General features: G+C 48.9%; 1 protein-coding gene across 3 annotated transcripts in view; it reads left to right on the top strand.

Annotated features, from left to right (window-relative positions):
* Window positions 1-1947: 1947 nt before the first annotated feature.
* Window positions 1948-16623, top strand: part of VTCN1 (V-set domain containing T cell activation inhibitor 1) — a 56132-nt gene continuing 41456 nt past the window's right edge. Inside the window, exon 1 of one of the 3 annotated variants that reach the window (XM_014848269.3) lies at window positions 1948-2298. In XM_014848269.3, coding sequence (XP_014703755.2) covers window positions 2267-2298 — 32 coding nt within the window. In that variant the 5' untranslated portion in view covers window positions 1948-2266. The remainder of the gene's footprint in view (window positions 2299-16623) is intronic. The other 2 variants (XM_014848268.3, XM_014848267.3) reach the window with 2 other exon arrangements.

Here is a 16623-nt window from a genome sequence, read left to right as displayed (position 1 = left end):
ATGGCGATGAGGGCAAACTACTATAGGAAGAAGAATCCAGAGATTTGGGGAGTGCAGGGAATTGGGGGCGAGGGGAAGGGGGCGTAGAGAGTGACTCTCAGCATCCTGACTTGGGCAGTCTGGCCTGTGATGCTGCTGCTTTCCCAGAGGTGTAACCCAGGAGCAGCAGTGAGGTTAGAGATGGAAGATGGTGCATTCCAGCTCGGACATGTTCAGTTTGTGGTCCCTGTGCAACAGCGAGGGGTGATGTCCACTAAGCAGCTGGATGCGCAGGGCTGGGGCTCAGTCGGGAGGCACAGGCCGGAGACGCAGATAGCGGGATCTGCAGACACAGGTACAGTTGAGGCAGAGGAATGGATCTGTGTGTTGTCATTAGAGAAGGCAGAGGACAGAATCACAGAGAATCATTTATGGGAAAAGTGAAGGGAGAAGGCCTGGGCACAGGACAGAGCGGGAGGCATTAGCAGGATGGTCTCAGAGAAGAAAGTGTCAAGAGAGGCTCTCAAATGCTGGAGAGATGGATGTATCAAAAGACTATCTCTTACACTCACACACAAGTATACGTCACGCTACCAATTTGCAATACTGGTCTGTTTGCAACGGCTTTTCCATTATTTTCTGTGCACTGTTCTTCAGGTTTTGGAGTCAGAACCAGAGCAATATCCATTTCTTCTGCAGAGGCAGCAGAATGCTTTTAGCTCTCTATCTCTGCCTGATGGGGCTTGTCTTTGTGGCGAGTGGGCTCTCCCAGCCATCCTCCTGACAGAAGATGCCCGTCGGTCACTTTATCCGTCACTCGGGGGCATCTCAGCAGGCTGATTGTCTTGGTTTCTCCTGTAGGATCTGCCTTCGCCCATACCGTAGTGATGATGGATGACTGGAGGAGAGAGACTCGGTGGCTCGCCTCCAGGGTGTTTGAGGTGAGGCTGGTCTTTGTAAGGCTCATAGAGGAGTCAGGCAGAAACCCTGCGCCTGTGGGGAAGAGTCAGATGTATAGGAATTATCGAAATCCCTGCTCCCGCTTCCCCCAGCTCCCCAGACCGAGAGGGACCCAGTTAGCTAACGGGCACTTCACGGGGTCCAGGTGTGGCCGCTTGACTTACTCTGGGGAAAGGGAAGGCCCATGGAGCCCCTGTCATGTGCTCCTCGCTCCAGCCAGTAAGAGGCGCCTTGAAGAAAGGCAGTTTCCCCAGAGTCACAGGGTTAATCGGGAACCAGGATTCGGACCCGGCCCCAGTTGACTCCAAAGATCTCTCCTGTCGAGTTACCCTCCCTCCATTGTCCTCCTCACACCAGCTTCTCCCTTCCCTTCCCAGCTCCCGTTCCCACTTATTCCAGCAGCCATGCACCCACGCGGGAACCCTCCTGCTGAAGTCCTGGAGCTCCTTCACCCCGAAACAAACACAGCAGGCAGCCCGCCAGCAGAGGTTTAGCAGCCAGTCCTCCTCCGGGGTGTGGTGGGAACAGCATGAAGGGAGCCAGCTTTATGCCTTAAGAACTTCTGTCTCAGTGGAAATCTGAGCGCTGGATGAAGTGTCAGAGATGGGTTTTTCTAACCCACTCACTCGAAGGTAATAGCTTGTACGTGATGCACGTTCTGGGTCTTTTGGAATCTCAGAAAAACTGTGAGGCAGACAGGGCGGGCCCTCTCACGCTTTTACTGAAATGAAACCAAAAGAGTTCTGCCCACCCAGCTGGGCAGTCCCGGGGGCCCGAGGCAAGCTCAGTCCCCAGTGACAAACTCAGGGCTCTCGTCATTTTGGCCCACAGCCTTTCTGAGGCCCCTCCGCATGAGTCTCCACGAGAGACCCCACAGCAGTGACCCACCCTCCGTCTGAGCACCAGCAGGAATGGGCCTCCCAGCCTCCCAGGTTCCTGGACCAGCCCCAACTTTGAGCCGTTCCAGTCATTTCTTGTTTTGAGAGTAAATCTCCTCCCTCGCGCTCCCTTCCACAGAGTCAGGAGGAAAGAGGTGTGCGGGATACAAGCCCCGGAGAGGGCCCTGGGCGGCTTTTCCTCGCACCCTCTCCCTGACTCAGGGCTTGGCAGGGCAGCTCTGTGCGCCTGGCCTCCCAGGCTGACGGGGAGCCTCTGTGCGTGCAGGGACTCCTGCACAGCGGCGCTGTTTCCTCATACCTGAGCCGTCCACAGCTGCACACACCACCCCCGGCCTGAGCACACTATTTAAGGCCAGCACGCCGGCACTGCTGTGAGTCACGGCACCGGGAGGGCGGCGGCAGCTCCTCTCACCCAGCGCCCAGCGCCCATGGCTTCCGCGGGGCAGATCATCTTCTGGAGGTAGTGCGCTCTTCTCTCTCCTTACAGGTGAAGGGAACAGGGGCGAGGTCTGTTGGGGGGTGCTGAGGACTGCTGGGCTGTCCCACAGGTCCCCACCTGATGCAGCATTGGGCTCGCCAGAGCCTGGCCAGACAAGAGCCTAACTGGCCTCCAGTGAACATCACATCCCGGCCACTTGGGGCACCTGTTCGGGGTAAGGTGGGTCTTCAGCTGCTGGCCTGCCATACAGGGCTGAAACCTGCCGGGGCAGCTCTGAACCAAGGAGTGTGTGTGCCAGGAGCTCCAGTGAGACATCAGGTTCTGGAGGGGGCAGGGGGGCACTGAGCAGGGTGGCGTGGGGCTACTTGGTGGGATGGAAGGGAATCAATGACTGATGATGGGTGGGATGCAGAGGGACCCTCTATAGAGCCCCCAGGATAACGGGGTGAGCCTGCTTTGACTCTTCTCTGTGGGTGTGACTTCTTGGTACTGCTGAGCAGCTCACACCCACACCCCTCCTCCATGCCCCAGCTGGAGCATGGGGTCTCCAGTTTTCCGGGGAGCTCCTTGGAGAGGAGACCCCTGCTGCTGCCCCCGCTGCCGAGAAAACAGACCTTTGCTGAAGGGCAGCATCTGCCCACCCTGGAGGGCTGGGACGGGGTTGGGGAAGGACAAATAAAGAAACAACAGGAGAGGAGTGAGCGGACTGTGTAAAATGCTGTGGTGTAAATAGATGGGTAGAGCAGAGAGGAGGGTGGGTATTCAGAGGATTGAAGGGACCAGCCTAACCCCCTAGAGATGAAGAAAGTCCCATCCCTTGCCTTTTGCTCCTCTCACTTGTCTACCTCTAGTTGCCAGGCATCACTTACCTTCCTGGCAGGAAAGAGATGGAAAGTGGAGCAAGGGTTTTCCGGAAGTGGTTGGTGATTCAATGTTGGTCACAACTCACGATGGTGTTTAGGAAGACCGGCGCATATTGGTTCTAGGGGTTGTTTCTGTCTTTCCAGTGAAAGGAAAAGGAGGGAGGGAGAGAGGGAGGGAGGGAGGGAGGAATGGAAAACTCAGATTAACAGTGAAAAAAGTTTATGAAGAGACTGACAGAATGTCACTTCCCAGAAGTAGCCTAGAAAATTCTCTTCCTTAGAACAAAACGTCAGCTCCCTTGCTCACGTCCATCTGAAATGGCCCGTCCTGCAGCAGGTGCTGGGGAGACGCTGCATGACCAACAGGGCTGTTGAGCCGCACTCCCCTTCCTGTGCCCCAAGGACACTCTGCTCCCTTGAGAAACACCAGGCAGGGGGCTGCTATTAGGACTTCTCTGCCCTGCGAGAATGTCCCAAGAAGCTCTATGTCAGAGGAACCAGTGTGTTGCCAGCACCTTCTGTCTCTGTGCCCTGGGCTAGGTGCCTTACAGTAAGTAGCCTATTTTAATCCTCAGCCTGTGAGGGTTAATTATCACCTCAGAGAAGTTTACTCATGTGCTCCAGGCCACACAGCGTGGAAGGGGCAGGGCAGCCTTTAAATCCACTCCACCTAGTTCTGAAACCCAAGCTCTCTGCCCTGAGCCACATTTGCCCCCACTCCCTGCCCGGCCAGGCTCCTCCGCCCCCCTTCTCCATTCCTTGGTTCCATAGATGTGAAACACTCCCCATGCAACAAGTGGCTCTGTTGTTCCAAGGATGGACTGTGGGCTTTCTAATAATACATTACAACCAGCCTGACTGGTTTTGTGGGAGGATTAGCAGGAGGTGGGTGTTCAAAAGGTGGATTCCCCTACCCTTCAGAGACCATCGGAATCCACAGAGGTTCCTCTTGTTGGCCCCAGCATGCCTCCTTAGCTATTCACGCTGTGCAGTTGCAAAAGCAGTCATCAGCCACAAAGGCGGCAGATTCCTTGTACAAAGAGGCTGCCAGGAAGACGGTCAATGGGCAGGCTTGGTGGGAAGCTGGGTCTGGAGAGCTTGTCCCAGGGATGCAGGTGGAGCCCACCTGAGGGAACCCAGTGTCCACTCTTGGGCCTAACAAACCCTCTTTCTTTGCCATAATTCTTTAATTCATAATAATATCTTATACTGAGGTGATCGTGACCATTGGTGACGTGGGACAGCTCATGAAAGGGCCTGCCATCTTCTGCAGACCTAGTGGATTGTTCTCTTAAATAACTACCAGAGAGCTTGATACCTTCAAATCTCACACTCAACATGCATGTCACTCGGGGATAGAGTGCTGGGGTGCAGTGTCCCCCATACCTGAGATCCTTGGTACTCTCCTGCCCTCCTCCCATCGTGGCTGGCGATGGCAGCAGCATTCACTCCTGGAACATTTGTTGAGGGCCTGCTAGGAGTCCAGGGGTGGAAAAGCCATGACCCTTGCTCTGAAAGGGTTACATTTGGGTCAACAACATTAACTGAGCACCTACTAAGTGCTGCACATTGGACACGGCATGAGGCAAAGGCGGCTAAGACACTGACGAGATTATGGTCTAACAGGGGAGAAAGCCTCCCAAAGAGATAATCCCAACATGCCATTCAGAAGTCCTGAGATATTAAGAGCAGGATGCAACAGGAGCACTTCCGTAACCTGAGGCTTTAAGGAAGGTTTCCTGAGCCAGATGATGGCTGCGCTAAGTCCGGAAGGATGAGTTAGAGTGATCCAGGTGAAGAAGGGTAGAGAGGACACTCTAGGCAGAGAATAGAATAGAACAGAACTAAAATAGAGCAGACTAGAAATCATGATCCAGCATGGGGTGTTGGAAATCTAGAAGCCACTCTGTATCATCATCGGAGCAGGAAGTCTGAGGCAGGGCGTGCTGAGTTGAGGCTGGAGCGGTGGAGCCAGATTATGCTGGGCCTGATCTACCAGACTCAGAGCTAGGAATTTGTTGTGGGTGAAGAGGAGCCATGGAAGGCTTTCAGGCAGAGGAATCTTGGTGGTTTTCATCTTAGGTGGGTTACTCCAGAGGCAACATGGAGGACGGATATGAGGGCAGTGAGCCTGAGGCAAGAAGAAACAGCTGGGAAACAGTTGCAGTTAGAAGTATAAGGAACGAAGGGACCTGAAATAGAGAATGATGGAAGAGATCTAGACGGGGGGAAATCCATTCAGGAAACATTTATGACTTAAAAATGGTGATATTTGATAAATGAATGGAGGAGCAGGGACGGTTGTGCAGAATAGGAGTAGATGAGGCAAAGGGTGGAGCCTGGAATGACCCCCAAGTTACTGGATTGGACAGAGGGAGTTGGGGAAGAGGGAAAGAGATGAGAACTAGTTAAGTATGGCACATGTTGAATTTGAGTTTCCCTGGGACCTCCAGGTAGAGATGCTCAGCGGGCAACAGAAGGCTTGAGGGTGAAACTGGGAAAGGTCAGAGCCAGAGATATCAACCTGGGAGTCAACAGCTCACGGGAAGGGCATGGTCTTCTAAAGGGAGCATGTAGAGGGAGAGGACCAAGGGGCCAGGGATGGGAAGGTGAAGAACATCAACGTTTAAGGGAGGGCAGGGGAAGAAGAGTCAAAGAAAGAGCTGAGAGTAAATGGTGGGAGAGGTAGGAAGAGACCAGGCTAGAGAAACCTCATGGTTGTCAATCAAGCAGAGTTTCATGGAGCACCCAGGGCTGGTAGGGGTGTCATACAGGCCCAGTCAGACATGGCGCTGATGGGGAGATCCAGACAAGCATATGGCCTGTGCAGCATTTAAGCAGAACTCACATAGCTTTGCCCAGAAAGTGAGGGGGACGTGCTGCCAAGTATCCCCTGCACCCAAATGAGGCCAAGAGGGGCCAGGGATCCTCTGAGTCTAGGCAGAAAGAGGGCTCATGGGTGCATTGAGTGTCCACATTCAGCAGAGAGCATCAGATAGCTGTGCTGTGAGCTCTCCTTCCAGAAAGCGGAGACACAAGCTAAAGCAGAAGTGAGGCCCAATTGGCACAAATTTGAAATTGTTATTCTCCTTTCCTTCCTTGCTTCCATCCCTCCCTCCCATCCTCCCTCCTTCTTTCTTTTCTTCCTTCCTTCCTTCCTTGCTTGCTTCCTTCCTTCCTTTTCCCTGGATTCTTCATCTGGCCCATTCTATCTCTTCTATCTGAAGAGAGCTCTTCGGGGCCTTTAAGATTGGGCAGAATCACCAGCAACAATAGGATTGATGAAGACATGTCAAAGGAAGGAAGCCACTGGGTAGAGAAAGAGCATGAGTCTTTCTACCAGAGGAAGGTGGATGAAACAGAGAATGAAGGAGGCTAGAACAAGAAGGCTCAGGGAGCTTTGTTCTGGAAGCTTGGCTCCCCATTGCCCCCAAATTTTCAAGCTGGTGGCTGGCTCAGACACACTAGACCTTGATGGCCAGAGAAAATGGCAAAATAATGAAAGTTTGCCTGGTGAGAAAATCTTACCATCAGAGGCCTGGCTTAGGGAGGATCTCAGCACAGGCCATGTTGACACTTGAAACCCCACTGATATATGACAAGATGGGTCCAACTTTCAGACCCTCTGAGCCTATACAATCTGAGGCTTCAGGCCCTTCAGAGCCCATCCACATGAACAGGACAGGAAGCTGGAAAACGAGATACATTGCACACTGGAAGAAAAGATTAAACAGGTGGCACCTGTGCTCCTGCCCCCATCAAGGAAACATTATCTTCTAAGCATGGCCCTCTGTCCCCGTCTCCAGCTATTGCAATGCTACTCATTTCTTTCAACATTCAGCTGAAATGCCACTTCTACTTTGAAGTCTTCCTGGATCTTTCTAATTACAATTAATTGCTCCTCTTCTGTTTGTTGTTGGCCACATTGATGAATATCTGTTCCTAGTACCTGACTATTTCCCTCAGTGGGGTTAGCTCCTCGAGTGTCTGGACTGGGTCTGGTTCCCTGTTGGAGTGAGGCAGTGTAGCATCATGGCTACACATTTGGGCTCTGGAAGCAGATTGCCTGGGTTCAAACCCTCACGCCACCTTGCACACTTACCCTCTTGAGCCTCAGTTTTCCTATCTATAAAATGGGCTGATAATAGTACCTAACTCCTGGGGTTGTGTGAATGACACGTGACAGTCATGTGCCTGGTACAGAGAGCCCTGTAAATGTTAGCTATTGCTAGAGTCGCTATTTGCAATCTCTCTACAATGCTGGATACACGGCTGGCTCTCCATAAGATCTTGTTGACCTCAACTCCATGACTCATTGTCTCTCCTATCCCTGAAATAGGTATTCTGGTGATGTATACTTTGCATGAACTGCCACTAGAGTCTCTTAAAGACGATTAACTCTAATGACACTCTGGAGAATATTCATAGAGTTTTCCAGATTCTTGTTTTGAAGAAAAAAAAAATCAAGTCCACGCCACCTTTTGTTGTCTGTGAGTCTGCAAAACAACCCTTCTCTAAACCTGAGGATGACTAGGCCTCAGAATAAATAAATGGCTCTGCCAGTAGGAGGCGTTAAGGGCGGTGAGGTGAGCCTGGGAGGTCCTTGTGAACCAGCTCAGTGTCTAGATCTTCCTGATGGGCATTGCTGATGTCAAGAGCCGCACCTTCAGGGGACAGTGGGAACTGTCCAGCTGTGACCAAGCACTTGGTAATGGCTAATTAGCTAAACCGCCCTACACTCCTAATTATCTCTTTTTCAGATGCAAATGTGGAGGCAAGAGACTTGCTCAATGTCTCCCAGCCAGCCAATGGCAGGAAGCAACAAGCTAGACCTCTATGCCGCATTTATGAGAAAATTACCTTTCTAATCAGCTCTGCCTCACTTGGAACTTTACGCTCTGCCGTTTAAAGCAGAACCCAAGTCATTACTGGCAAAACTCACCTCCTCAGGGACCAGTGACTGCCAGGGCAGAATTCTTAGCTGGCAGAGGAGAGAGCTGTCCCCAGAACAGACTAGAGCCTGTGGATTATCAGCCGCTGGTCTGTGTTGTTTCAAGTAGCTACTCTAGAGTGGGGAGTGCAGGAATAAGAAGTGACTGTGGTCTCCCTACATCTGAGAGACCAAAGCTTCATCCATATCTACCTCTGACATAAGAAAAAATGGAAATAATGTCGGTACTGGAGTTAGTCTGACCTGTGTTCACATTCTAGCTCTCCACTTCCTAGCTGGGTGACCTCAAGTAAGTTACTTAACCTCTCTGTGCCTTCATTTCCTCCTCCATAAATTGGGGTTAATAATAGCACCTACCTCAGAGTTGTGGGAAGACTAAATGAGTTCATGTATGTGAAGTGTTCAGAGCAGCTCCTTGCACATAGCACTTTATGTGTTAGTTACTCTTATTCAACATTTCCCTCCCATTGTTTTTACAGAATAACAAAGTGACTTTGGGGAGGGAGATGAATGACAAGTTCGACAGTAGCAGCTAGGTTTAAGGGATCTTAGTACTGAAATTCTTCTGGAATTTCAGTGGACTTGAGATACCTTCTTTTCTAGTCCATGTTCTGTGAGATAACAGAAAAATCCTGGGCCGCCTGAGATGGTAACACTCGCTGGATACTCAAAGTTCATTCTCCTGACCTGCAGCAGTAGCATCGCCTAGGCCTGTTAGAAATACCGATTCCCAGGCCCCCTGCAGACCCACTGAACCCCGCACTCCAGGCTGGGGCCTAGCAGCATGTTTTCACACGCCTGTGTGCTTCTGATGTGCACAAATTCCAGAAGCACCACATTCGCCTCCTCTTTGGGCTCCTGCATTCCTCAAGGGAAGCACAAGGATTCAATCCAGATGGAGACAATTTCACCCAGGCTCCTTTATCATTCACATGTCTCCTTCAGACATGTTCTAAAGAGGGACAGATGGGCCTTGATGAAAACAAAGGAAAAGACAGGAAGTTTCTCCAGGTAAGAAGCCCAGGTGATATTTCTCTGTATATTAGCGCTACATAACCCCAACCATCTACCTAGAATGTTTGAGATTTACTAACACATCTCTTCCAAATGTATTCTTGCTGCTCCCAGCATGGCAATAATGGGAGAAAGGGCAGCCGGTTTCCTATCTTTCTTTCTCTGCAGATTTAGAATGAAAAATTTCATAGAATAAAAACCATGAAAGATTTAAGAGACAGAGAGAGCATCCATCAAATTTAGGAGTATCGGATTGTCTCTTTCAGCTTCCTAGAGCTCTCACTGTGTTCCCTTCCACCCCCTACCCAAATGGCCATTTCCCACCTCTCTTCTCTTCAATCCTCTTGCCAGCCCCCCTCCCTCCCGCCACAGTCTCAGATGATTATCTTGCTTTATCCTTTACTGAGAAAGCAGGAGCCAGCAGACTGGTACTCGTTCATCCTTTCACTTCAAAACTCCCTGCTACACTCATCTGTGCCCTTTTTCTCTGCCTCCCTTCCTGGTAACAAAGGACGAGCCCAGCTCCTATCAAACAGCAACCTCTGTGTGCCCTGGATTCATCCCATCTCACCTCCTCCAGCCAGCGTCATCAATCTCTCCTCTGCTCCTCTCTTATCCCTATCAGCACACACCCCACACGCCAGTGTTTTCTGTCTTAAAGAAAAACCCTCTCTTGGCCCCACCACCCCTCCAGCTCCCACCCCATCTCTTTTCCCTGCTCAGCAAACGTTGAAAGAGCTGTCAGGAGTTACTGATCTTACTGATTTGCAGGCCTCATAGAGGGACTGTGATGTGGTTCCCAGCACAGACTGGAGCCAGGCTGCCTGGGCGCAATCCCGGCTCTGCCACTTTCTAGTCCTGTGGCCTTGGACAGGCTATTTATCCTCTCAGTGCCTGGGTTCCTCATCTGTAAAATGGGGATAACATTAGAGTTTACATCATAAGAGTGTGAGAATTACATGAGTTAATACAGATAAAGCACTTAGCAGACACTTACTGTAAACCACGTGTTCTTCTATTTTTCTCTCCTCAATTTACTCCAGTCGGATTTTGTCCCCACTATAGCAAGATATTGCTGCTATCCATGTCAAATCTACTGCTGACTTCTCTGATCTTATCTCACTTGTTTCCACAACAGCATTCAACACAGACGTCCCACGACCACCTTCTTGAAACACTTTCTTCTCTTGGTTTCCAAGACACTAACCTCTCCTGATTTCCCGCCCGCCCCACTCCCCCTCTGATGCTGGTCTGGTCCCCTGGAGTTGGCCTCTTCTTCTGTCTGCCTGGCCCAGGTCTGGTGATAGCCGCTTCCCTCCTCTGCTGCCCCACACAACTCGAAACCACCGGCCCTGCCTCCAGGGCACCTCTGTACAAGGACATATCCTTTCATTCACTTCCGATATGAGTGATTGGCTCTACCCTTTGCCAAAAAGCCTCAGGTGCAGGAAGAGAATATAGCAGAATAGGGAAATGATCGCTTAGAGTGTCTGGTGTAAGCTTTGGCATCGGGTTAAAGTCCTATAAGGCATGGTGGGGTGAGTCCGTATTAGCAAGCGCTGTGGGGAGTGAACTGCTTCTAGGCCCCAGAGGAGCCCTTGAAGCTGGGGTAAGGATTCCAGGCAGGTCCTGGTGGCAGCCCTGCAGCAGGGTACAGTTAGACAAACTATCACTCCAGTCGAGAGGAAGCCCATCTTTGGTTTCAGCATCTGCCTGTCCAGAGAAACTGCTTCCTATCTTCTTCCTTCTTTCTTCCCTTTTGTGAAGAGGAAGCAAGTCTTGGTGATTCTCTTTGCAGATAAGAGAGAAGTCAGAGTTGACAGAAAAGTCATAGTATCATTCTGGTGGCCTTAGGTCAAGAGGTCTTTGTCTAAAGACCTTAATATAGTCTCATGGCCATTCTGCAAACCCAGCCAAATCTCGCACCCCTATGGCGGTCACCCTTGCCTTGGGCCCCACTCTGTGGGTGCTTCCCTGTAGAGCGGCTCTGTCTGTTGGGTGCTTACTCATACCAGCTCCTTCAGGACTGTATACAAGCAATGTTGGGGAAAGGCTTGCAAATCACTGCTGGTCCAGAGCCTAGGAACAAGACTGACCTGGGAGCAGATCAGGGAGAGAGGAAGCAGGGCTCCCAGAGGTCCCTTACACAGAGGGATTCCCTTCTGAGCCCTGGGAGGCGTGCTCCTCACTAACTCTGCCTCCGAGAAGCTGCGGCCCCAGGAGTCTCTCCTGCAGGCTGGGCTCTGCCTCAAGGGTGGACAGGGGAATTCCTCAGCTATGACAACCTCACCTTCTACCAACAGGCTGCTGAGGGGCTGTTGAGGTAACATCCTCAGCAAGACTAGGAAGACATTTCCCATGGACACAGCTTTCTAAATGAGAGCTAGAGCCCCAGGGGAGCCCGCAAAAGTCTGTGGACCCTGTACTCTAGCAGTCATTGTGCACCTATAATAGGAATGTTTTCTGCTGTTTTCCTTCCCCATTATAAATGTACAGTATTTCTGAAACATTGGGATTCAACAGGTCTTTGAGGCCTTGCTGAGAAAGCTAATCATCATTTATAAATAGCGTTGCTATAAGATCCTGTTTAAAACTTCAAATATCCAATTTAGACAGCAGTCTTTACAAGGTAGCCATTGGGTGCTGGGAATGCTTGTAGACTTGGGGATCTACATGGGTGGGCCGGTCCTTCACCTGGATGGGGAGGCAGAGGGACCCTTCAAGGGGTAATGCTTTATCAGGCCCTTTGGTCTTTGACTCCACCCAGCTCGATGAGGTACCCAGAGGGACATAATTTACCAAAGTCCTGGCTGGAGGGTCATCTCCTTGATATTCCTCTCCTACCTGAAAAGCATGCGGAGGGGTGCCTTGGGATTTTCCCAGAGTATATTATGGTATGAACTCAAAGCTTAAGGAGTAACTGTTTTTTGCCTTTTGGGTTTTTTTACTGTGAAGTAATATAGTAACATTTAAGGAAATTTTGAAAAAAGGAAACAAAAATTCATCCATGATTCTATCATTGTAAATGACTATTTTCTTGTTTGTTTTTGCCTTTCCCAAATCCAATTGCAAATAATTTTTACACAGTTATTAATAGTGTACCCTTTCATATTCTGCTTCTTCCATTGAACCTGTGTGTATTAAAATGAAATATTCTAAAGCCACTTTACAGCTAAAAAGATCTTTGTATCTTGATACTGCAACAGTTGTAACTCTACATAGTAATGTGCATTTTTATACTTTTACTGGGTTGGGATGTATCATATTGGGGCCACCCTCCCTGGAAACTCAGCCCCAAGGCCTGACAGGACTCTCCTATCTGCCCGCCTCCCATTCTGCTCAATCCAGTATCCCGTCACATCTGAGCATCATGGGGTCTAAGCAACATGCATGATTCAAGCATCTAACAGTCTCTGTATTTCGGTGCCCAAGACAGTGTTCCCCAGAGTCAGTTCTGAGGACAGTGATATTGCAACAAAATTTCCCCCAGAAGAGTTCTACAGGCATGCAAGTTTGGAAGTGCTGAACAGTATGAGGATGGACCATATAAAATTGCCAACATTCAATTGTTTTTGACATACAAAATGGTCATTCCAAACGGTTCAACCTAATAAAAACTCCTCTGGGACATTCACTAGACAATTAGAGTATTAAAGGCCTAAAGTTAAAGAAATCTGTTTGATTGTGATTGACCCAACGTTATGAAAATGTAATCCTTTTTCAAATAATACTTATCACTATACATCAGGGCACACTTTGGGAAACCAGGGGCTGGAGCAGTTATGAAAGAACAGAACTACGAAAATGCAGCAAAGAAGTACGTTAACGTGGGAGCCTGGAGCAGCATCAAGGCCTGAGCAAATGGCCGGGAGAGGAAGGGCAGGGTGATATTTTCCTTCCTGGGAGTGCTCGCCCATTCGTGAGATCCAAAGTCATCACATTTTCCAGACCTTCCCCTTCTACAGTCATTCTTCCTTGAGGAACCTTCCTCCAAATAGGCATTTTTGTAATTAACCTCTGCCCTCTTCTCCCTCGTCAAAGTGCAGGGAGGATTCATGAGGTGACATCAGTGGCTCACCCCATATTCCTCAAATGACAGATGTTAAATAAACACGGGTAGTATTTTGACTGCCCTCTCATTATTATAACTATTAATTATTCATCTTTTCAGGGTATCATTGCCATCCCTGCTCATAGGTGTTCATCTAATTCGTTTACAACTATGACGTGCGTTAAGCTAATCTGCACACAGGGAGGAGACTCAGGCTCGGCTACCGGTGCCTCAGGGAGTGTCTCACACATACTCTATCAGGAATGCGGGGGCCGGCGCTGTGGTCGAGTGGTTAAGTCCGTGCACTCTGCTTCCAGGGCCCAGGGTTCACCAGTTCAGATCCTGGACGCAGACCTACATACCGCTCATCAAGCCATGCTGTGGTGGCATCCCACATAGAAGAATTAGAATGACCTACAACCAGGATAGACAACTATGTACTGGGGCTTTGGGGAGAAAAAAGAAAAAAGAGGAACATTGGCAACAGATGTTAGCTCAGGGCCAATCTTCCTCACCAAAGAGCTTACTTAAAAAAAAAAAGAATGTGGACCCACAGCCAGTTTTGAATTTGTTGTTCTCCAGGCACCAGAGCTAAATGTCCAAGACAGAGAAGGAACTGTTGGATGGGGTAGATTTAGATAGAGTACAGTGAGTCAGTGGCTTGGCCAGGGCTAAATTCTCCATGCTCCCACTGTGTTTTCCCCCCATTCCATTGTCCCACTGTCTGGAATTCTTCCCATGAGAGAGCTTTTATCAGGGTTGTCAGTCATTCACAGTCTGCCTCCGGACACTCTGTGTAGTGACTAGGCATTCTGGCATCGCTCAGCACCTCTGGCCACCTAGCAAGTGTTAGGTGTGGGTAGGAATTAGCTAATACTCTAAGGAAGTGAAAGATGAGACTTGAAAGGTAGGGTGTTGCTTCCCTATGAGAGCACAGAGTTACTTTAAAGTTGTTAATTGTAGTGGGGTGGGGTTTAAATGACATCAAATGGAACCCTAACAGTTTTGTGTCCTGAAATGGAAGGCGCTTCCCCGAGTGAGCGTGCCTATGAAGGAAATTCTTGGCCTCTCAGGGGTCTTGCTACAGACATGCAGTTACCAGGAATGGTAAGAAAAGCCTGTTTGATTTCTTGCGATGTAAGTGGAAATGAAGCCTTTGACTCAGGCTCACTGAAAGAGCAAAACGTGGATGAGGCTTGAACAGGCCACGTCGCCTTTTAGATCCTCGCCTCTCATTTGTCGTCTATCCAAAACTGTCAGATAATCTTAATAACACATCCCGAGAGCTCTGAGAGCAGAGGGAAGGGAAGCGGCACTCCTCCTTCTTTTGAGCTGAGCGAGAGATTTGGAACCAGAGGCCTGATTTGACTTCCCTCTCCACATTTATTGTGTGTGACCCTATGCCAGTCACTTAATTTCTCTTGCTAAGTAAGGACAGTCAATAGACCTCCCAGAACTGCCTCGAGGATCAAAGTTGATAAGGTACAAAAGATGATCATGACGTGACATTGATGGCAATGCTCAGCTCTCTTGTATGGCCTGACGTGTCTACATCTTTAATTGAGAAGCTGCCTTCCCACTGGGAGAAAATAACTTGTAAAGAGTACCAAGACTCATATACCCTGGACTTTAAAATAGGCAGAAGTATGAAAAGCACTGGTCATACGTGTCTCATTGTTCATTTCCCTTTGGGTTCAGCTTCCGGAAAGTCTGTCTATATCAGGGATGTAACCTGACATTTTAGATCTCTTGGCCAGTAAGTTATGTCAATTCTGGGGTTGGCGCTCTTGTAGGATCACCACACAGTCCCACAACCTCATAATCATGGTCTCCGATGTTGAGTTCCTTCCGTGTGTCAGCACACTTCTACAAATTCTGCATACATTACTGATTCATTAAACAAATATTTATTGATCATCTACTTTGTACCTGACACCAGAGATCCCAGGGTTACAGTCATGTATGAGGTACAGGGCCTACCATCATTTAGGGTACAGACTAGAAGGAGAGATAGATAAATAAACGCACAATTGCTATACAGTATGCTAAGTGCCACCACAGGCCAGTGTCAGAATGCTTTGGAATCTTCTAATCTAGTCTTGATGGTGGTGATTAGAGACTTTCTGGAGGAAGTGGCTTTTAATTTGAGTGGGAATTAGCCAAGCAAGGAGACGTGGGAAGAACATCCAGGCAAAGGGCAAGGCCTATGAGGTGGGTGGGAACAGGAAGGCAGAGCAGGGACTAGAGCGGCACTTGAAGAGATCAGTAAGCTGGATTGAATCTTCTCAACAACTGAGGAAGGTGGGTCTTATCCTCCTCATTTTGCAGCTGAGTAAATTAAGGCTTAGAATGACATGAGAAAGTGAAGAAGGATGTTTGGGAGGATGCTTAGAAGATGTGCAAATCAACAGATAAAATCAAATTACATTTGAGAACGATTTTCAAATGGCCAAGGGGAAGATGATGAGGTCAGGAAGCCATTTGTTAATGGCGGGCTCTGCTGGGCCCGTGGTGCCCCTTACTTACACTTTTCTCTAGGGATCATCAACCTCACTGTTTATCCATTATCACAAGCGTTTCATACAATATATGCAAAGAGAATTGAAAATAGAGTCTAGATCTCTGTCTCCAAAACCTATGCCCCTCTCTAGTTTAGAAAAAAAATTTTATTTTCAATACTAAGATTAAGTATTTGGAGCGGTTGGGGGACCTGGGCTGGTGACAAGGTGGCTCATATGAAGCAAATCCTTTCAGGCCCAAGGGCTTGGTGGCTGCACTTTGTCAGGAGCCCAGGAGCCCAGCTTTTCAGGAGTCTCAGTGCCAAAACCCAGACTACCATGCCCCACTGCCTTTCTTGAAAAGCCTTTAGAAGTAACACTCGAACGAGTTTGCAGAGAGAAATACTGGCCTGAGAAAGAGGTGCTTTGCTATTACACAGCTGTCGAGATCTTCACTCCCATGAGGCACCGGAAGCACTTCTTTCCTTAAAGAGCTCCCCCCAAAACTTCTGTGCTTAAGCTGTAGGAGAAGACTACAACTTTGAAAGCTCTTGAACCTGACCGAAACTTCGAAAAAAGATACATCCAGCTACGTTTTCTCATATTTCTAGAATGAGATTTTCTCCTAGACAGATTCCTAGGTCAATAAAATGCTCGACTTTTACGGATTTAGCAAATAAAGTAATTATAGTTTCACTAATACTGATGCCCAACATAGTGCATTTATTCTAAAAACTTGTTGTCTGAATGTAAATGTTAATTTTCTGAGGCAGAAAGTGTGGGAACTACAAGAGAATCTGTTTAATCTGAGTGGAAGATCCTGTTGGCTTCCCGGTTTTCCATCCATGAGACAAATAAAATTGTAAAGAAGTGAGTTGCAAGCTGGTGGCTTTCACTGGCATTCCCAGAAGCTGTCACACTGGGAAGGAAGTGTTCAGCTTACTTAAAAATTCAGGGGGTTCCTGGTGC

Source organism: Equus asinus, chromosome 16, assembly GCF_041296235.1.
Source record: "Equus asinus isolate D_3611 breed Donkey chromosome 16, EquAss-T2T_v2, whole genome shotgun sequence".
Lineage (NCBI taxonomy): Eukaryota > Metazoa > Chordata > Mammalia > Perissodactyla > Equidae > Equus > Equus asinus.
The sequence above is the reverse complement of the archived record's forward strand: the minus strand, read 5'-3'. Positions and strand labels throughout refer to the sequence as shown.